General features: G+C 36.6%; 1 protein-coding gene across 6 annotated transcripts in view; it reads right to left on the minus strand.

The window, feature by feature from the left end:
• Positions 1–22,707, minus strand: part of ROBO2 (roundabout guidance receptor 2) — a 635,780-nt gene that overhangs the window by 17,925 nt on the left and 595,148 nt on the right. For all 6 annotated transcript variants that reach the window (XM_032150412.2, XM_032755092.2, XM_032755094.2 and 3 more), the window contains 2 exons: positions 13,797–14,057; positions 9,099–9,304 (listed from right to left, as the gene is read on the minus strand). In XM_032150412.2, coding sequence (XP_032006303.1) covers positions 9,099–9,304; positions 13,797–14,057 — 467 coding nt within the window. The remainder of the gene's footprint in view (positions 1–9,098; positions 9,305–13,796; positions 14,058–22,707) is intronic.

Genomic DNA, 22,707 nt, shown 5'->3' on the forward strand with positions numbered 1-22,707 from the left:
AACAAAAGTTCACAAACAAAAAATGTATAAACAATATCAAAGCAAATGAACTTAGAACATAAGAAAAATGTATTTTAAAGAAGTTCTATTAATTTAAATGCTCTTTTTGCTTACTTTGCCTTTTAAGTTATTTAAGAACTCTAGTTTTCTCTTTAGTACTAATATTTATATTAAAAAGTAACACTTATAAGGATTATCATCAGCATTAATATGATTTTTTTCTGCAAAATGCAACATGAGAATAGAGGAAAATAATTTTAATTTTACATTTAAAGAGCTGTAAGTTGTGAGGATACTCAGAAACATTTTTTCTTAACTTTCTAGCAAGTCATTTACAATTTTATATGTTTTCTTAGACAAAAACAGACTGAGAACATAATCTCCTACTTAATAAAATTAATATTACAAGATTTATGTTGGTATACCATTAATTCATGACACAAAAAACTACCAAGTATTGCTTATCCTAAATTTGATAGAAGAGGGGCAAAAAGTATTTGTAAGAAACTAATTTAAGATTTCTAAATAAGCCAAATCCATATTTACATAAAAGAGATGAAAGTCAAATGCTATAGACCGCTTAATTTTTTTTCTCTAATATTTAAGCAACAACAGAACAGTTAGGAGTGTTGCCCTGATGCAGTATTTCTCCTTTTAGTCAAGAGGCCAGATGATACAATGACACGGATTCACGCACTTTCAAAGCAGAGAAAACAGAAGCTGAACTGGTAGAATGATCTGAGAAGTTAAAAGGGTGTTAAGTGTAGCAAAGAACGATAGAGTTTTGATTCTGGTTGCCAAAAGCACAGAGATACACTTTTTACTTTTCAAACTCCCCTGACCCAGGCCAGTGCAAGGAAGCCGAGATAACACCGGCAACTGAGCGTCTTCTGAGAGAATCATTTCTGGGTTAATAACCACAAGTCAAGGACCAACAATCCAAAAGGAAAGAAGAAATGATGCAGTAGACTTTGCAGTATAATGCTATACTAGATAAGAAACACATCAAAGAAATTCAGTGAGGGGGTCACAAAGGAATATGAAACTCTGCAACTGAGGATAGTTTAAAAACATTTGAAAGCTCACTCCCAGTCCCTTCCCTGTGCTGTTTTCTGTATTTCTAAATGCCTGCTCTTACTTTCCAAATAAGCATCTCTTTAATCTTCATCTTGTTTCACTCCTAAACTCCTCCTACCTGATTTCCCTCTAGTCTCTACTATCTTCCTCATTGCTTTCTACATTATCTTTGTGCAGCACTTACATGCATGCGTTCCTCTGTTTACAGCCTTACCCAGCTAGCCAATGCCATATCCCAACTTCTAATTAAGTATTTGCAACTCTTCCATATCTAGCCTAGCCTACTGATAAGATTTGGCTCTGCATCCCACCCCCCAAATTTCATCTCAAATTGTAATCCCCATGTGTCAAGGGGGGACTTTGTGGGGGGTGATTGGATCATGGGGGCGGTTTCCCTCATGCTGTTCTCATGGTAGTGAGGGAATTCTCATGAGAACTGGTTGTTCGGTAAGTCTCTAGCATTTCCCCTGCTCTCTCTCTCTCCTGCTACCTTGTAAGACATGCGCCTTTGTCTTCTGCCACGATTGTAAGTTTCCTGAGGCCTCTCCAGCCATGCGGAACTGTGAGTCAGTTAAACCTCTTTTGTTTATAAATTACCCAGTCTCCAGTAATATCTTTATAGTAGTGCGAAAACAGACGAATATACCTGCTGTGTATTAGTCCTCATTCACTCTTACAGCCTGTGCCTCCTTGCTCATTTATGTAACATCATCTTTCTTTCTTTAGACAGAGATATTGCCACTAACAGCTATAACACTATAACCAGCCTAAAAATAGTTGAGTTTCTTTGGTTTCATGTCTATGTCTGCTTGCTGTGTAATTCCAGCCTGAGGATTTAGCACAGTGACACATTTAGTCTCTGAACCTATAAAACTGACTGTGGTGTAGCTATTGAGAGGTGAAATCAGTAAATCCTATACCACAGTAGCATCACTAAAGAAATGATATCCTGTGAGACCTCCTAGCAGAGAATCAGCCTAACTTTCTGCCTCAAATAACTGTTTATCTCCCTGTGGTAACTTGACAGTTCATCTGAGCATTTCCACACACACACGTGTGAAACTCTAAACAAACGGACTACTTCCTGCCTTTGTGTCTTTGCTCTGCCTTTCTCCCAGCCTTTAGTGCGCCTTGTATGTCCTTAAAACTCCCAATTATTCATGAAGTTTTCCCTGCTGCTTTTTGTCTCCCTCTGGGAAGAGACAGTCACAGGGAAGACAGGGCTTCAAGTGAGTATTGGTAAATACAGAAAGAACATCAGCTATTCTTTCTTTTGTACTCCTTGTAAGAATGACTTCAGAATTAAAGATATGTGGCCACAGATACTTGGCCATATTGGGCAACAGGAAATCTCATGACCCAATTTGAAGAGAGGGATGTGTCTCACGTTAGTGTAGCTGTGTTTGCCTTCAAAACGGAGGGCAGGGAACATAGAAAGAAATTTTCTCTCTCCTTCCCTTCGTCTCTCTGCCTCTCTGGGATCTTCGACATCCCTTCCTCTATAGTTTGGTTAAGATGTATGGAATGGGCATATTTATGGTAAATATTTTTAAAAGACATTTGGCCACATTCCATGAATCAAATAGTATATAAAATATTAAAATTCCTTCTGTAAAATGGCTAAAATGTATTGAACATCTACTGATTTTACCTCTAGTGGCCTTTCTAAAAGAAGGAAAAATGTTGAGGTTTAAACATGAGCAATGAGCTGAAGATTTGGGTAAACAATTACCCCCCCTCCAAAAAAAAAGAGAGAGAGAAGAAAAGATAATGAATGAATGAAAATAAAATTAATTCACAAGTTTAAAAGTAAGTCACTTTTGTGATAACTGATTTTCTTTCATAAACATAAGTATAAACACGAAAATTAAAATGAACACCAGGTAAAACCAATTCGGCTAGAGGCTTCTTATAAATTATAAGCACTCCATACCAATTTGACATGTTTTAGCCCCAAACATAATCAATACATATTTAAACATGTAATGAAAAATGAATTTATGTCAAGTAGCCAAATTTATTTGTGTTTACATTTTCAATCTTCCCAAATTTCCCTGATTTAAATTGCAGAAAGGCCAAAAGAAAATCTCAGATTTATTCAAGCTGTTAAAGTAGTACTGCACATAGGACATTAAGTTGTTGCTCAGATGTTGCTGAGCAGTAAAATACCATGATAAAGTGGCATCTTGCTGTGTCTCTATTACATCTTCAGCACTAAAATTAATTTATGATCAGTCATCAATTCATTTACATGTCGTTTTAGCTAAATCTTTCCTTGCTGATAAACGCTTATCCTTAGATCGATTAAGCTAGAGTAAAGTCTGTGCTTTATAAGATGACCCTGCTAATTGTTGCATTACCATTTTTATGAGATACAAAAACTAGCCGTTCTCCATTTTTTCAACCAATATTTAATCTATGAGCTTTTCCTATTAAATGTTATTTGTCTACCTATTAAGTAAAAGCTGTAGCTACAAATGTCTTTAGACAAATTAATCCAAATATTGACCTTTGCCTCCATGTAGAAAAACATGTCAAATCTACAGAACTTCTTCTTTCACTCAAACATATTGAGTATGCAACGATTCCACCTGTGTGCCTCAGAGAGAAAGGAATGTGTCATCGTCTGTAACCCAGCACTTTGGGAGGGTAAAGTGGGCAGATCACCTGAGGTCACGAGTTTGAGAACAGCTTGGCCAACATGGTGAAACCCCGTCTCTACTAAAAATACAAAAAAATTAGCTCAGCGTGGTAGCCTGGGCCTGCAATCCCAGCTACTCAGGAGGCTGAGGCAGGAGAATCTCTTGAACCTGGGAGGTGGAGGTTGCAGTGAACAGAGATTGTGCCACTGCACTCCAGCCTGGGTGATAGAGCGAGACAACATCTCAGAAAAAGAAAGAAAGAAAGAAAAGGAATGTGGGAATATGTAATATACATGGAAAGCAAAATAAGCAATTAAAAATATCTTCATTAGGACATATGATGCTTGATACCTTGTTTCACTTAGATAAATATTACACGTGTAATATCCCCCTTCCCCTTTTTATCTCTTCGATTTTGAAATATATATTTAATTGTTCTTTAAAGACATCAAACCTCTTGAAGTAGTCTGAGAAATTAATTTGATTATTGTAGCATCATCCCTGAAATTTTCCTTAATACTAATTTTCCTTTATGTTTTGTAGAAAAGCAAAGTTTCAGGTCAAATATTTTAGTGGCCGAGGCTCTAAAAGCTGTGTGGTCGAGTCAGACGGTGAGGCTGCCAGGTTTCATTGTCTCCGTACTCATCTGTTGTGGGAGTTCCAGAACAAACCTCCAAAAACGTAACAGAAAATATAGAGCCACGATTCCCTTCAGCTGTGATACTCCTGTGGGGTCCAGCAGTCAAGGAAACTTTTTACTTGTCTCACTGAACAGCACACAATCTCAGTCTTCCTTTTTGTGATCACTGAGGCAGTTAGAATCGTTGCTACACATTGAGGGCATTTTCCCCCTGCACTCTCTCCTACTGCCTTCTGTTTCTTTTTTCCTGGTGGTGTCATTAAATTCGGGAAACAATTACCCTTGACTCCCACCATGGAAGTTACAGAAAGAAGTATTGTAGCCCTCTCCATCCCCGTTACCCATGGTTTGGCATTTAGGAAGAAAATACAGGCTTATTCCTGAAGACAGAAACAAGACTTTATGTTTACTTTCTAGCCCAAAGTGAATGCAATGAGCTGTAATAAACAAATATGTTGTATTTTATTACAATCAAATAGATGTGCATTATGAGCATAGATTACAATAAAAATTATTAAAATGAGGTTCATTGCAAAAAGTGCTGATAGAGTTGAATTTTGTTAGCATGGGTCACTATAAATAAACATAGAACTGAATGTGAAAAAAATGCATCACAAAAGTCACATCTAAAATTAATATCTTGATCTTGATTAAATGCATAAGAAAAAAGGACTAAATGTTTCTAGAGAGAAAATTATATGTTGTGCTTGTATACATATTTATTCATGTGTGTTTATATACACACACACTCAGTTCCACATATTAAGCAACAAACCAGCATATTATTTTCCTCTTAAATATACCTATTCCACAGATTAGAAGAAAGTTGTGTGTTTCCAGAGCAGGGATCATGATAATTTGTCTTTAGAGTAAGACTGACTGATTTTGAACATTCTTCTTCCATTTATCAGGTGGGTAACCTGGAAAAAGGCTTTAAAACCCTCTGTGAGGCCGGGCGCGGTGGCTCACGCTTGTAATCCCAGCACTTTGGGAGGCCGAGGCGGGCGGATCACGAGGTCAGGAGATCGAGACCATGGTGAAACCCCGTCTCTACTAAAAATACAAAAAAATTAGCCGGGCGTGGTGGCGGGTGCCTGTAGTCCCAGCTACTCGGAGAGGCTGAGGCAGGAGAATAGCATGAACCCGGGAGGCGGAGCTTGCAGTGAGCCGAGATTGTGCCACTGCACTCCAGCCTGGGCGACAGAGCGAGACTCTGTCTCAGAAAAAAAAAAAAAAAAAAAACCCTCTGTGACTCAACTTTTTAATCTATTAAGTGAAAATAATAGTAGGGTTGTGAGGATCAAATAAATTAATATACATTAAAACTTTATAATAGGGATCAGCAAACTTTTTCCATAAAATGACAGATAGTAAATATTTCAGGCTTTGCTGTCTCTGTCATACATTCTTAGTTTTTGTTTGTTTGTTAGTTTCTTGTTTACCTACAACCCTTTCAAAAATGTGAAAAACCATTCTTAGCTCATGAGACCACACAAAGTACAGGCTACTGCTTAGAAAGATGCCTTGCATGGGCTGGCCGCAGTGGCTCACGCCTGTAATCCCAGCACTTTGGGAGGCCAAGGCAGATGGATCACGAGGTCAAGAGATCAAGACCATCTTGGTCAACATGGTGAAACCCCATCTCTACTAAAAATACAAAAATTAGCTGGGCATGGTGGCGGGCTCCTGCAGTCCCAGCTACTTGGGAGGCTGAGGCATGAGAATCGCTTGAACACGAGAGGCATAGGCTGCAGTGAGCTGAGATCACGCCACTGCACTGCAGCCTGGCGATAGAGTGAGACTCCGTCAAAAAAAAAAAAAAAAAAGAAAAAAAAAGGAAGAAAAAAAGAAAGAAAGATGCCTTGCACTTAGTAAAGGTTGTATATGTATAACTTATTATTATTACTGAATCTAAATTTTTAGCCAAGTGATTAGAAGTAATAGGCATTCAATAGACGGTGGTTGTAGAAAGAAAGAAATATTAACAGCAGACCTGCAAATACATATTATCCAGTACTGAGATCATGGGATACTGAACTGCTGATATTTTCTTCTTTTTTTAGCCTTTTCCACTCACAGAACATCCTTTCAAAATTTAAGAACTCCCTCACAAATTAGTTGTTATAAAAACTTTTGTAGTTAACGTGCTTATTTCTTTACAAAAAAAATGGGCTGTGTCCCTGGATAACTGCTGATATATTCCCTAATGTGGCAGCTGTGAAGTGCAATATATCCAAGTAAAATCCTGCATAATTTTACATACAGGCTTACTAGCCCATCCCAGTGTTGTTATTGAACTAATATTCTGATTGGCTTCAGAGTTTCAGGGACTGTGTAACCCATGCTGCCTCCTGTAACTGTTAGATCTCTTTAATAAAATGGTCATTAGTTTCATGAAAGTGAAAATAACTAACAACATTTCAGGGGGAGGTAATGACTAATTTATTCACACCACAAATATATTTAGAACCCAAAGTAACTGGTGGTAGATCCGCATCCACTGTATGGGCACTTACCATGTTAAAAACATAAAAAGCTCATAGAAATAATGCCTGTTTTATTGTCCACCTCATTCAGTGCCATTAAACTAGCCTTAAGTGTCTGAGGAAAACATAAGCATGTTAGAACAACATTCATTGGCATGCTGATTTCTCTAATATTCAGTCTCTAGATACATCCACCTCAGGGCTATTCTCATATGTCTGCATGCACGCATGCACACACACTATATCACACTTACAACCTTATCTACACTCTCACACATTTATACACGTACTCACTCCCTACACAAGCACCCACACCCGCATTCTAATACACTCACGCAACTAACACATACTCTCTCACACACACACACTTATAAGCACTCACATACCATAGAAAGCAAATTAAATCTTTGATCACACCTTCTCCACAAAGTTATTGTGGAAGAGAAAGAAAAAAAAAAAGAGTGAGTTTGTATTTGGCTACTTTTGTGTAGAGCACAACTTCTTTTACTAAAGAGATGTATTATTCACAGGATAAACTCATCATGGAATACAAACCTAAACACCCTGAGGTTTTTATAGATGGCAGTAATTAAGCAGTGAATTCAAGGAAAGCAGACTTTTTTTCTTAGCAATAAAAGCTTCATTTGGAATGAACATTACACTAGCTACAGGAGAAATGCAGATTGCTTGAGCTGCAGTCACATCAGGCAGCCTAACATGTCACAGGTGAGCATGTAAAAGTGCAAAATGGCATTCTCCTGACTTATAGACATATTTATCATCGTTGACATTATAATATTTAATAAAAGAACTACACAGACTATAGCTGACTTTTTTCAACATTATTGCAATTTGTTACTGCATTCCTAATGGAAAAGAGTTCAGTATCATTAGTGAAATATGCAAAAATATGCAGAATTTTACCCTGAAGGAGATTATGCTGGAAATTCAGGCAAAGGGGCTTAACATAATAGTGCACTAATAAGTCAGCTTTCTGCATTTGAAGATTTTAACTTGTGCTCTGTCACCTTCGGTTGGATCTGGATTTCAAATCACAGCAGTGTATCTGCAGCTCTTAAATCTTAATTAGGCTGGCAAGCAGACCAGCTGCTGGGTAAGAAGAAAAACTGAAAAATGGGCTCATGCATCACACATTGTGTAATTCAGGGAGGAATGCAGAGGAAAATCATAGGCACTGATGCTGCTTTATCACTGTCATAAACCAGTTCCCATCAGTGTTTGCAGAACTCTTAACACATTGTGTAAAATCTGTGAAAGTTTGGAAGCTGTTGGCGTAAAAATGGATTAAGTGGGATTGTGGTAAAATACCTCCTAGGATGAAAGATGTCATCACAGTAAATACAGATAGGAGCGGTCTTCTGAGAAGACCCAGTGAAATGCAGAGACCAGACTTCAGTTTGTAGTAGCTCTGTCTACACAGTCATGGAAGAGGCATTTTCTCGTGTGTCCAACAATGTATATCTATTTGAATGGAAAGACTGAATTTTTAGTTTTCTCCAAATTCACTGTGTCCATATTAGGATTTAAAGTTTTCTTTAAAAAATTTGGTACATTTAAATCCCTGAAAATAGGTTATACCTCAGTCCTGGGATCATCATAGAAGAGTTCCAATGCAACCCTTTCATTTGGTGAACAAGGCAAGAGGAAGCCAAAGAAATAAACAGAAAAAATAACTGCATTTCTTGGAAGGGAAGCATTTACTAGATGCAGCAATGTGAAATGCATAAACATGTGGTTTATCTCACTACACATTTTCTTCACTCTAAAAAGAATACCTTGTGCAACCTTAAAGTGGCTTATTCAGGAGACTTGCTTACTTTCCATCAGTGAACGATTTCACAGAGTGAAATATCAAGAAGCATTTTAAGATTGCATTCACGTCTTATGTTGTTCCTGATATATAGAAAAAAGATCAGTTCTAAAAGTCAAGGTTTTTAATGTAATAGACTTGGTTACCTAGTAGAGTGAACTTCTCCTGAAAGCCCTAGATATAATTGAGTTTTCTTTCATGTCTTTAAAGCTTTTTAAAATTCATGCATTTTCTTATCATTTTTGCAGCAAAGCAAAAGCATTTCCAAATCCTTTTTGAATTTTGTATTTAAAATTAACATATTTAAAATGTTACAGAAATAGATGGAGTGGAATAAATCTTACAATAAGGAAGTAGTTGATTTTTGATGCATTTTAATGTTACCAGTAGGTCAGTTATTCCTGTTAAATGGGTTCCATTACCTGTCACAGAGCTGTCTAGATTGTCCATACTGGATCCAGGAGTCTGGTCCAGTGCTCTCAGGGGCCTGGGGATTTCCACAGCTTCCTCTTCGTCGTCAGCATCATCATCTGGAACATCCGTTTCCAAATCAGAAATCAAGGCTCCGGACACATAACCTAACGGTGGAACCGGAGGCTGTGGAGGTTGATTATTGCTTTGAATGTGCCTAGGATTCAAATGAAATTTAAAAAAGAAAAGCAACTCATTAACATGCAACAAAATCATAATTTTAATTAAATGCATGTCATAGTGACTCATATTGTCTTCTTCCTTTCCATTCACTAATTTTGGAGCTCATAATGCTTTCAGCAGAAACAATGGCTACGAATACGAGCCTCACCAAGCAAGGAAAACATAGACCATTAAACTCTTCACTTCATATTTATAGCACAATACATGGAGAAAAAAAATATGGACCCGGTATTTTTATGAAAAGAAGTCATCCAGAGGGGACTAGGAATATTCACTACGAGTAACTATTTAAAGTGAATTTTTTTTCCAAAAGTGTTATACTTTTGTTCCCAGTTTAGTGTCAAAATTCTACTCAGTCTGTGTAACCCATGCTGCCTGCTGGCCCTTATGAAGAAAAGATGTCACATGAGGACCTAATATCCCCTACCTCCCAACCCTGAACACATTTCCCGCCCTAGAAGGCTTCCTCCCTGCACGATCCCTCTCACATCAAGGCTGGAAGGCTGTTTCCACTTTCACTGTAACTCAGTGTAGGGTAGGCACGACTAATTTGTGCTCTAGTAGCTGTTTATGTCTCTATCTCACCCACCAAAGTCTTAAACTTCTCAAAGGCATCAACAATTCATCTAAGCATTCTCTGTGTTTAGAACATTAGTGTGTTAAATAAACCTTTTGCAATGAATAAATAATTCTAATCTCAACCTTAGGAAATAAATAGATCATGCATTATCAACCATTTGTTTGTTTGTTTATTTATTTATTTATTTATTTATTTATTTATGTATTTATGTATTTTTTGGAGAGACGGGGTCTTGTTCTGCCACCCAGGATGGAGTGCAGTGATGCGATCATGCCTCACTGCAGCTCTGAATTCCCAGGCTTAAGCGATCCTCCTGCCTCATCCTCCCAAGTAGCTGGCATTACAGGTGTGCTTCCCCATGCCCAGCTAGTTTTTAAATGTTTTGTAGAGTGGGATTCTCACTATGTTGTCTAAGTTGGTCTGAAACTCCTGGGCTTAAGCAAGCGTCCTGCCTCAGCCACCCAAAGTGCTGGGATGACAGGCATGAGCTATCATGCTTGGCCAAACCTTCTTTAGAATTTATTAAAGTGAAGGTCAAATTTAAGTGACTTGTTTCAAACCAGGTAGCTAACAAAGTGTGAAGCTGGGCAGTAGGGTCCAGTTGATTTGCTTTGAGTCTACTCAGATTTTCTTCTAAACCATAAAATGCTAAATGAAATCAATTTATTGTTATTCGTTACCAGCATTAAAAAGTGAATGTACTACATGTTTTAACATAGTATTTTCTTTGCCTTCATAAAAAAAAAGGTATTTAAAAGGCCATGCTATTTAACGGAGATACTAAAAAGTACTATGCATTTTTATTGTTGGCTCATGAATGAAAGACATTAGATTATTTTTCTTTGTCATTTGCATGCTTTGAGGAAAATATTTTAATCTTCCCGAATTTAATATTCCTCTCCCAACTGGCTTCTTGAACTTGTAACCAACCTCAATGTTAACAGGATTCTAGATGTTTCAATGTTAAAAAAATTTCTAATTCTGGAAGCCACCTCAATATCATCAGATCCCAATCTTCAATCTTTAACAGATTAGAAAGTTGAGGGCCCAAGTTAGTATTCAGCGTTCATCACAGCCTGCTAGTTGAAAAATAGGAAGAAATAGCAAGTTTCCTAAGTATTAGTACAGAAAAGCTTGAGGATAGATGAGCACATCTTGCTATAAATGTTGCCACCAATCTGCTTATGAATTGACACCTCTTGATAAAACAAATACACCTTGATGGATGAAAAATGTACTCCTATTTAAGCAAAATTAAGAGGTAACTTGAAATACAGGAAGAGGATACATAACATTTATAAATATCTTCTAGTGACAGGCACTGTGCTGTTTACTTCACGAATCAACAGAAACAGATCCTGGGAGGTGGAGTCTGGGAATTATTATTTGTTAAACAGTCCTATGGTGTTGATGTGCTACCCAGATGGAGAGTCACTTCCAAACCAGAAGCACATGCAAGCTCATAACTCCCAGACGTGGAGTCAGCCAAGGCGTTCTGAAAGATTGCTGGTTGAGTAGGAACACACTCAGAAGAAGGAACAGGGTGTCCTCTATGAGTATTTGGAGCAGGTGGAGATGAACTAATTTGTTCATTCTTTTAGCAAATATCTATCAAGCACTTACTAAGTGAGACACTCTTCTAAGTATGGGAAGACAGAAGTGAACAACTCAGGGGTGAAAACCTGGGGCTTTCTAAATAATAACAGCTAACAAACATACAGCCAGGGACAGTAGTATATAAGTTCATACTCATTTCATTCTCACAAAAACTAGGATATGTAACAAAGAATTGAACCTCGACCCAAGAGAGGTTAGGCCTTTGCCCTCTACTCCTGGGAGGTCATCTCTAAGCCCTTAGAATGTCCTGTGTGATAAAAGTCTCTCTGCTTACCTAGAGGCCTTAGGCTACTCCAAAAGCATCGCAATATGATTATGGTGGGGCTTGGAGTTGCACGGTGTCACCTCAGCCTCTGGAGGGGCCGGAAATTGAGGTCACCCATGTGGGTAGTCAACAATGTCTGTGTGACAGAGCCAAAATGAAGTCACAGGACCTCAAGGAAGGTGTGCCCATCCCTAGTTGGCAATTCTCCATGGTGTGTAATGTCACACTCTTTGTTGGGAAAGTAACGCTGTCTATGCTTCCACTGAGAGGACAACTGGAAGCTCTACTTTTGGAATTTTCCAGGACCATGTCCCATGCATTTCTTCTTTTGGCTGATTTTAATGCATATCTTTTCACTGTAATAGACTGTAGCTTTGAGTGTAAAATCTTTTGGTGAGTTCTATGACTTACTATAGAGAATTCTCGAACTTCAGGGTGGGCTTGGGGACCCTTGAAACTTGTACTTGTATCAGAAATATAGGTGGTCTTGGAGACTGCCCTCTAATTTCCTATATGAGCTAATTACTATTATCACCATCATTTTACACATGGGGAAACTATAGCATATAAATGTTTAGCAAGTTTCCCAAAGTCATGCAGCTAGTAAGACAGACAGGTTCATCTCCACGGCAGTGGTCCCAACCTTGGCTGTCCCAGTCAAATTCCAGATCATGGCAGTCAGAATCTTTCTCTGGGAGTGGAGCCCAGGTACCAATATATTTTAAGGTTATCCAAATGGTTCTAAAATGTAGGCAAATTTGAGAACCCTTCGGCCTGAGTCTGTGCTTTAGATGACCAAACTGCATTGCTTCATTAGTTAACGTGAAGGAAGCCCTATGGCTCTTGAAGCAGCTGGCTTCAACTTACATAGTGATGTTTTATAAAAAGCAGATTGATGAAAAATAATAGCGTTTAACGGTAAATTGTCTTTGACCTTTGAGAAAGCATCTGATGACTGTTGGAAAATGTTCAAGAATGTCTTAAGAAAAGAGGCTGTTTGTAATAATCTTTAAGTAATACTCCTCCTTTTGGTATCTCTTTCTATGTACAGTTAGCTGTATTTTAAAAATAAATACTTCTTTAATAATGAGAATAAGAATTATTTATCCCCATGGCTAGAACAATTTAAAAAACACAACAAATACTATTTAAAAAATTTACTCAGACTTTAAGCACAAAGTGTAAATCAACAGAAGAAAACTGGAGTATGACATGGAGATTTAAAAGTGATATAAAAGCCTGGGATTTGAAAATAATTAAAATAGAAAGATTGAATAAGAAAAATCCTGTATAAAATTGTTAGAGTTAGTCCCATTTATATATCTGTGTTAATTCCACAGGATACCTAGGTAAACTGACACCTATAGTTTATAAAAGTTTATAGATTAGAAAAAGAAATGTGAATTTTTTGATTTACTCCTGCTTTTTATGCATTTACTGATACTAGTATTGTTGGTTTTTTTCTCTGTTGCATTTAACTCAGGTAAAGAGAGTCTTTTAATAACTAATACTGACCATATGTGATTTGCAGAAGCCCACATTTACATATGGACAACCACATGCAGAATTAATCACAGGCACTTTGAGGAATCTAAAAGGAGTCTTTTATTACATCATGGGATGTGAGTTCAATGATAAGCTAATTGAAGATAAACCATTAATTAGAAAAGATTCTGGTGTAGCCAAGAGCACTTTAGCCTGAAATACAGCAGATTTATCTTGCTCTAGTTCTAGTTTCAGTTCTAGTTCTAGTTCTAGTTCTAGTTCCAGTTCTAGTTCTAGTTCCAGTTTCAGCTCCAGTTCCAGTTCTAGTTCTAGTTCTAGTTTTGGCCAAATTATTTAACATTTCTTCAGTGGATACATTTATCTAAATGATTAAGGAGTTATACAAAATCACTTTTAACCCTAGTTGTGTAGTTCTATCATAATCTCTTGTGAATTTATTCCAAAAAAAATTTCCATGTGTTGAAAGCATGGGTCTCTTGACTTAATGAAGATATTTACCATGTTTGTTTTGCTATATCGAACTGATAGGCTCTTGTCAACTCATCCAGGTGAGCCTGCAGCATGGGTTGCATCTCCTCCCGTGGGGATGGAGTAAGAGTCGCAGTGGACTGCTGTCCAAAGGAGATAGCAGGAGAAGAAGCCACGCCTCGAACAGGAGGTGTTGGGACCCTATCATCATCTTCTTCCAGTTCATCTTCCAGACCTTGGTGTAAGTAAGTTTGTACTGGCAATGGTGGGCACCAGCTATCACTGTCGTAGCTGAAATTAAATGAGAAAAATACGCACATTGACACAAATACACATACACATACATGTACACAATTATACTGGCAATAAGTAGCAACCACGTGGTATCTGAAATGTTCTCTCGGTTTATTTCTTCCTGAAGCTGTTGGTGTCACCACAGTAAATCACCTGGCTGTTATCTTAATTTCTAATTGTAATTACATCTGTTATCTCAATATCTCAATTTATTCTTAAAAGACCTTATTAGCTAATTGTTACCCCACAGTTACAAGAGGCAATAACTTCCCAACAAACTTACTCATGTGGAAAAACCAAATTGCTAATTAAAGACAATTAATGAATTTAGTGCTTGTAGATTTAACTGCTTCCTTCTCCTGTTCATACTTGTGCACCAACATTACATGCCAATATCGCTGATTGATTATCTAAGAAGTATTGGAGAATTTTACTTGTTCTTGTTCAAGATATCTGATAATCTTTCATTCCATATGTCATTAAAAGACTATGATATAAATGCATTCAGTATCTCTTTGATTCTCTTAATTTTCTCAGTAGAAACTAATGTCCTCTTTATCTTGTCATCCAAATGCAAATCATAAAACAGGAGTTTGAAACCTTGCCGTATAAAATACAAATAATACTTTTATTGTAGTAAAATGTTTAACATGAGATCTATCCTTTTAACAAATTTTGAGTATAAAATATAACAATTATTTTAAAACTGTATTTTTTTTTAGGGACTGTGGTCTGCGAATATAGAAAATTAATCCAAGAAGTTTTAACCATGAGACAAAATCAGTAGCTTTTTTTTTTTTTTTTTTTTTTTTTTGAGACGGAGTCTCGCTGTCGCCCAGGCTAGAGTGCAGTGGCGTGATCTCAGCTCACTGCAGGCTCTGCGCCCCGGAGTTCATGCCATTCTCTTGCCTCAGCCTCCTGCGTAGCTGGGACTACAGGCGCCCGCCACCTCGCCCGGCTAATTTTTTGTATTTTTAGTAGAGACGGGGTTTCACCGTGTTAGCCAGGATGGTCTCGATCTCCTGACCTCGTGATCTGCCCGCCTCGGCCTCCCAAAGTGCTGGGATTACAGGCGTGAGCCACCGCGCCCGGCCTAGCTTTTTTATTTCAATTCTCTGTAGTCTGAATACTTTCAGAAATCAAATGGATTATAACATCGTTTTAAACACAGACAAGGAAAAGATAAATAATATTATTGGATATAGTGGTCTTTTAAATTCAGCCTCTTAAATATCTAGTGAATCTTTCTCCAAACTTCACCCCCCACTCCCACAATCACACATCAGTTTCCTGCTGTAAACAAGCTCATTAGCTTTCCTACTCTTTCAGTGTCATCTTCTCTTCCGCCCTTTCTTACACACGTGCAGCAGAATTATATCTCTGAAATCTTCATTCACATCACGCTTAAGCCTAAAATTATTCAGTGATTATAACTAGTATTAAAAAAAAAAACCTCTCCAACTCATTAGCTGGGTCTAAAAAACCCATCCTCGTCTGATAAACCCATCTTTCTAGCTTAATCTCGCACTATTTCCTCAACGTCCATATACTCTAATTTTTTCTAAAGTCTGCGTCTGTTTATGACTGTTCTCAAATCCCTTGCTTATAAGTGCCTACTCTTCCTTCAACCAGAGTCACTTCAAATGTCATCCGTTTTGTGAAGTCTTCTCTTCCCCACTCCAAATGGAATTAATTGCAATTCCATAATACTTATATTGTAGTACTCCTCATATTATATTGAGATTATCTGTTTCTGTGTCTCTTTTCTCTCACTATTTTGTGAGATTCTTAAATTCAAGAAAGCTGTAATTCTCATCTACTTCTTGCACCTTATACATTTTCTGGTACATGGGAGATATTCATTAGGGAAACTGTGATATTAGTAAATATCAGAAATGTATATCTCTAGACTTGATCTCTCTTACAAAGAGTAACTTATAAATGTCCAGATGATTCTTGAGTATTTTCACTTGAATACCTTTTCATTTATTCTGTTTAAAAGCTGAATTTATCATAAAACTTGAACATGTATATTTTTATTGGTATTATTCATACTTGCCAAAATTTGGAAGCAACCAACATGTCTCCCAGTAGGTAGATGGATAAATAAACTGCAGTACATCCATGCAATGGAATATTATTCGTTACTAAAAAGAAATGAGCTGTCAAGCCATAAAAAGACATGGGAGAAACTTGAACGCCTATCACCAAGTGAAAGGTCTGAAAAAGGTACACACAATAAGATTCCAGCTACTTGACACCCTGGAAAAGGCAACAGTACGGAGACAGGAAAAAAGATGAGTAGTTTCCAGGGGCTAGATGAGAGGAAGCCATGGACAGGCAGAGCACAGAAGAATTTTAGGACAGTGAAACCACTCTGTAGTATAAAAGAATGGGGGATACATGTATTACATTTGTCCAAATCCATAGACCGTGCAACACAGAACCCTAATGTAAACTATGGACTCTGGGTGATGATGATGTGTCAGTGTAGGTGCATCAGTTGTAACAAATGTACCACTCTGGTGAAGAATGATGATAGCTGGGGAGGCTATCAATATGTGGGGGCTGGGATAAATCTGTACCTTCTGCTCAATTTTGCTGTGAGCCTAAAACAGATGTAGAAATAGACTCTAAATTTATTTTTTTGGACAGTTATGTGTCAGGGTCCTGAATCTATTTCACAGAGCATACATTTCAGTGGGGAAAGCAGATATTAAACAAATAATCAATGATGCAGGATGCCATAAAAGTAGAAAGCAGGAGGTCTAAACTAGTTTTGGAGTTGGGCAGGGCTATGTTGACCACCAGTAAAGGAACATTTTAAACAACACGTGTGGAAGCCCAGAGGAAGAGAAAGGAATTTGAAGAGTTCAAATACTTCCCTAAATGCCAAGAGCTGGCAAAGAAAGAAGAAAGTTGGCCATGGAAGAGGCAAGAGAGTTAGGGATAGGCTGGTCACTGACGGCCTTATCAGCCCCTACAAGGAGTTTGAAATTTCCCTGTGGGCGGCAGATAGTTACAGAAAGGGTGTGTGTTTGTTTGTTTGGTTTTTTGGGGGAGTAATATCATCTTTGGATGTTCAATTTCCTTAGACCCCTGAATTCTTTTTCCCGAATTCCAAAGATTCTTCCTTCAAAGTTAGTTATAAATTTAACTCCTTTATTTTCATTTCCATGGCCATTTTCTTCTCTTGCTGAGGCTACCTAAATGAGTTGCAAGACCCTGTTTCAGAAGCCCTGTAAGGTTTGATAGGAATATTTCCTCCTAAATATCTATTATAATATTAGACATTATAAACAACAGATACACACTAATGTGTTACAAATAGCAATTTTTATACTAGAAAATACCATCATTTAAACTGTATTCCTATTTAATTGACTATATAATGAGAGCTAATCTGAATTTAAAAGACATACTGCTCTAAAAAATTGATGCCATTTTTATCTGTTTTATATGTTGGAGGTCACAATTAAATTTCACACAGAAAAAAGATCCTATTGCTTTAAAATATTGTAACTCACTGTCCTGGTGGGATTTTCTGCTTTTAGTTTTTCCCTCCTCTAATCAATCCTGCCCAACTTTTAAATTCATCTATGAAAATATCAGAATGGTCTGAATAAAGAGATTTACTTCTCTTTATTCCATCCATTGAATGTGTCTAAGCCTCAATCTACCTTTTCAGACAGTTTTTATAGCAAGAATCTCCTGCTCAAATAAATTAGTTTGTTTTCATCTTTCTTTGTACTTTTTTTCCCATCCTGGTGCATTTATTTATAAGAACCAACTTATTTCCAATAAGCTGTACTCCTCCAATTTTACCTATCTTAATCTTACAAATCCATCAAGACACAGGCTGAATCCCGTATCCTGTATGAAGGTTTCCTTGATGCACATTTCCTTGAAAATTGATTATATACAGTCTTGTGTCGTTTCCAGTGTTGGTTTCTGTAACTCTTGACTAATTTATTTTAGTATTTAACTTTTCACATGTTTATAATGCCTTTTCCTCAAGTGCATTAGTTATGACATTGAACTGTTCTTGTTTTGTTACATCTAATATAACACCTTAAAAAGAGTCTTAAACATATGATGTATTGATTTGATTTGAAAACACACAAGTCGTTCCACTAATTAGAATGCTTTGTTCTTTTTTCATAATTTATTTATCTGACTTAAGCCACATTATTAAGCTAAACAGAAATACGTAAGAGGAGGCTAATCAAAAGAGAACTATTTTCAATATGAAATGTGCTTGCTGTTCTGCTTCATAACTAGATATAACTAAGTATCTATTACAAAGTATAAATTTACTTTGTAAATCTTACTACAGAAGAGTCCCTTTTTTTGCCAAAAAGTAATAGGTGCACTTTCCTTACACTTGTTCATTGCCAAGGATATCATACCTTGGAAAAAAGAAAGAAAATGTTTACATATTCAGTTTTACAAATGGAACTAGTCTATTATGTCCTAAGATTTTTCTGAAACTCCATAGGTAGTAAGATATCCTTATTTTTGAAAATCTAATGGGGATATACACATGAAATGAAAATTCATAGAGAATATATTAGAAGAAATATGTGTTATATGCATCATGTGCCAAGAAAACATAAGAAAGTTATAATTTGGTGTACTCAATTCATTTTTATTAATCAAATAATGTCAGGCCAAGGAGAGCCTAACCATATAAATATTGGTTTTGACTTTAGTCAAACGCATTGCTTAATGCATTAACTAAAACATATTCCATTAGCTATTCCCAGTAACTAGAATTAATGTTATCACCAATTTTTCTTTTCCTTTTTTTTTTTTTTTTTTTTTTTGAGACAGAGTCTTGCTCTGTCCCCCAGGCTGGAGTGCAGTGGGGCCATCTCGGCTCACTGCAAGCTCTGCCTCCCAGATTCACGCCATTCTCCTGCCTCAGCCTCCCAAGTAGCTGGGACTACAGGCGCCCGCCACCATGCCTGGCTAATTTTTTGCATTTTTAGTAGAGATGGGGTTTCACCGTGTTAGCTGGATGGTCTCGATCTCCTGATCTCGTGATCTGACTGCTTCGGCCTCCCAAAGTGCTGGGATTACAGGCGTGAGCCACCGCGCCTAGCCAGTTATCGTCAATTTTTCTGTGTCATTTTTTTTGTAAAAATAATTTAGAACAAGGAGCAAATTCTTTACTCCTTTGGGATAGCGAAGCTGAAAAATGTCCACAGATCCATCTACTTACCATGTGCCAAAAGAGGAAAAATGGAAAAAGAGATAAAAGAAAAGACTAGAAGAACCTGAAAGAATAAATGAAGGAAAGTTGGGGCATGTTGTATATCACATGAAGGAGAAGGATGGTCTGTTATCTCCCTGGTGTTCATGTCTTAATCCACTGCAAGCAACAAATACTTAGGTTTCATGTAGTTACCGAAGAAGGATGAGAAAGTGACAGATGACTCTATAAATTTTATGAAGTGTAGCCCTGCTTTTATAGTTTCCTTCATATTTTACAGATATACATCTTATTTGAGTGACAGAATTTCAACTTTTTCTTGTAGTAACATTGAAAACAACTGTGAAAATGCTGCTAATGCCAAACCAAAGATTTTTTGATCAACCTTTCCTGGAGAAGGTTTTGTTCTTTGACTTATTGTCAGAGAACTATGAGGCATCGTATTATCTGTCTTGCCTGGCAATTAATGATAAAGATGACAACAAATCAATGTTGCATGTGAATGAACTTGTAAAAGGCCAGACACAAATACCAAATTACTAATAAAAATACAATAAAGTTCAACACTGGCAGAAGCTTGCCAATCTCTAACTGCAGTAGCAAAGGAAAGCCCCACTTTTCAATTTAATTACCATTGAATTCTTCCTGGAATGATATGACTATAATAAAATGCACTGTATTTATGGCTAGGGATTAATACATTTTGATATATTTTTGTCAAGCGGAGAGAAGAATAGTGATAGGAGAAAACATTGCCATCATTGCTGTATTCCTAAATTAACAAATACTTATCAAACAATATCAATTGTTTGATAACTTTTGATATTGATACTTTTTATTTTATTTTGATATTTATTTTGATATTGTGGGGAAAGGCTTAGAATGAAAATTGATGATAGCTAAGCTTTTAGAAATAATACTAAATATTGTAACAAAAAACTAGAGACACTATTTTCAAGGTGATGATTACCATTAGCTGGGTGTATCTCCTAAATACTTACCTTTCCTCCATCCCATTGCCCTTGCTTTGTTTTATTCCCTTATCATTTACATGATATTAGCCATTCTGCTGCAATATTCCATGCTTTATCTACCTGCCCCAGCCTCACATCCTCCAATCCATCATCTGTACTCAAACATCAGAACTCCAATATGACATACAAGGCTTCACAATTGGCTTCAAAACGTCTTCTTAGATTATCTCCTACCCTATGCAGTTTTCTTTTTTTTTTTGAGACACAGTCTTGCTCTGTCACCCAGGATGGAGTGCAGTGGCGTGATCTCGGCTCACTGCAAACTCTGCCTCCCGGGTTCACGCCATTCTCCTGCCTCAGCCTCCCAAGTAGCTGGGACTACAGGCACCCCCCACCTCGCCTGGCTAATTTTTTGTATTTTTAGTAGAGACGGGATTTCACCGTGTTATCAAGGATGGTCTCGATCTCTTGACCTCATGATCCACCTGCCTCGGCCTCCCAAAGTGCTAGGATTACAGGCGTGAGCCACCGTGCCCAGCCACCCTATGCAGTTTTCAAACTCGACAAGCGTCATACATCAGCAACAAATTGATAAAGGACACAGACAAGCAATTAAGTGCAATATGAGGAGTACTACAATAGAGGAGCAAGCTTTAGGAATAACCAAAACAACAGTTTAGTTAAGGCAGATAACCTTCATGAAAAGAGGATGGGGTTTCAAAAGGAAGACTAATGGGACTATGTGCTATTTCCTGTTTTCTCGTCTTTCATTGTTCATTGTATTATATTTCTTTTCTTTTTTTTCTTTTTTTTTTTTTTTTGGTCTTTGGTCAGAGAAATTTGTCTCCATTTGCATAGAAAATCACAACAATAGTAAAATTTTGTTATAGTTGTTGACTAACAATCTATTCTAATGCTAGACCACTTTTGGACAGAGACGTTTTCTTGTTATCTTTGTCCTTATTTTTGGCTCAGTGCCTGGCATCCAACAGCCACCAAATGTTTTTCTATTATTTGTGAGTAAATGATTCTAGATTCACCTCAAAACTTAACTTCTACAAGCTTTCCCCTGGCTTCCCTGGTATATATGATAGCCCCTTTCTGTGGGGAAATTACTAGTTCTTCCGCATTGCTCAGCTAAGGCTTATCATACAAAATTGTGTGTGTTTGCATGTGTGCATGTGTGTGTGTCAGAAGCAGGGTAGTGTTTAGTGTCTGATCTCTAATAGTATCAAGAGCAAAAAAAAGTATCTGAAGTTTTTATATTTTGTATATCAAGAAAAGCTTAAACCTGAATTATGAAGGTTCTAAATTATAGAAAAATTTCCTAGAAGATAATTCTGAAGATTTCTTTTTTGAATTACTTAATATTATGAATAGTGGCATACTCTACTGTGTTCAATAATCTTTCTTTTTCAGTATCATATGGTTTACCGATTAGAAAACATAAAGGTATAAAGAATATCAAAAAATGGACAAAATCATGCCCAATCGATTAATTTTTGTTCTTTTTATATTAACTTTAAATACATGTTTTTATTATAAATAATTAAAGTAATAATTTTCTAGTGTTAGCCTTTTAAAAACTGAGCCCAAAAAATAAGGAAATTGAATTTTGTTGTCAATATTAATGACTGGCTAAGATCTAACCACTATTTTTAGTAAGAATGATAACTTTTTTTTAGCAAATACTAGGTATTTAAGACAAACAAAAACTTGAAGGTAACTCAAAATACATACATATATACACGTATATATACGTATACGTATATACGTACGCGTATATACGTATATATATATAAAGTTTCCAAATATGTAGAAACAATTTTGTGTTTTATATCTTAATTATACTGAAAATAATTTGTGTTAAATAATAAAAATTTGCACCATCTACTATTTCATGAATATTTTCAATTCCACTGCAAGATTATTATCTTTGAACTAAGTGAGAAGTTTAGCATTGATTTTAATTGGTTTTATTGCAGGGGGTTACAGGAATTATTATAGTCTATGTATTTTTTAGTAGACTCAATGGGAAAAAAAACCCTCCAAATTATCCACAGTTTTCATGTGATATGAGTTCAAGACTTTATGCATATAAAGCTTTAGCAGCACTACTTTCTCTTCCCATTTTACAAGTCCCCATTTCTGTAGCCTCTGACTATAGCTTTTAAAATGCAGATTTCTAAGCTCTGTAGTAATCTCTTGTGGAATACACATCTTTCGTTTTTCTTTGCTCATGATTTATGTGACACTGACACATTTATAACATTAATATAAATTAAGATCATATACAGAATTTCATTTTTTAAGTTAGAGAAAGAGGACACAGGATATGCTTTTAGTTTCCCATTTCAAATGTGAACTTAAAAGAAGTAAAATAACAAAATATGCATATGTAATAAGCGCTACAGTCTCAGAGAGACAAATGAAGGCTTTTGGAGGGAAAGGAAGACAT

This window comes from Hylobates moloch, unplaced genomic scaffold (genome assembly GCF_009828535.3).
Source record: "Hylobates moloch isolate HMO894 unplaced genomic scaffold, HMol_V3 SCAFFOLD_4, whole genome shotgun sequence".
Taxonomy (NCBI): domain Eukaryota; kingdom Metazoa; phylum Chordata; class Mammalia; order Primates; family Hylobatidae; genus Hylobates; species Hylobates moloch.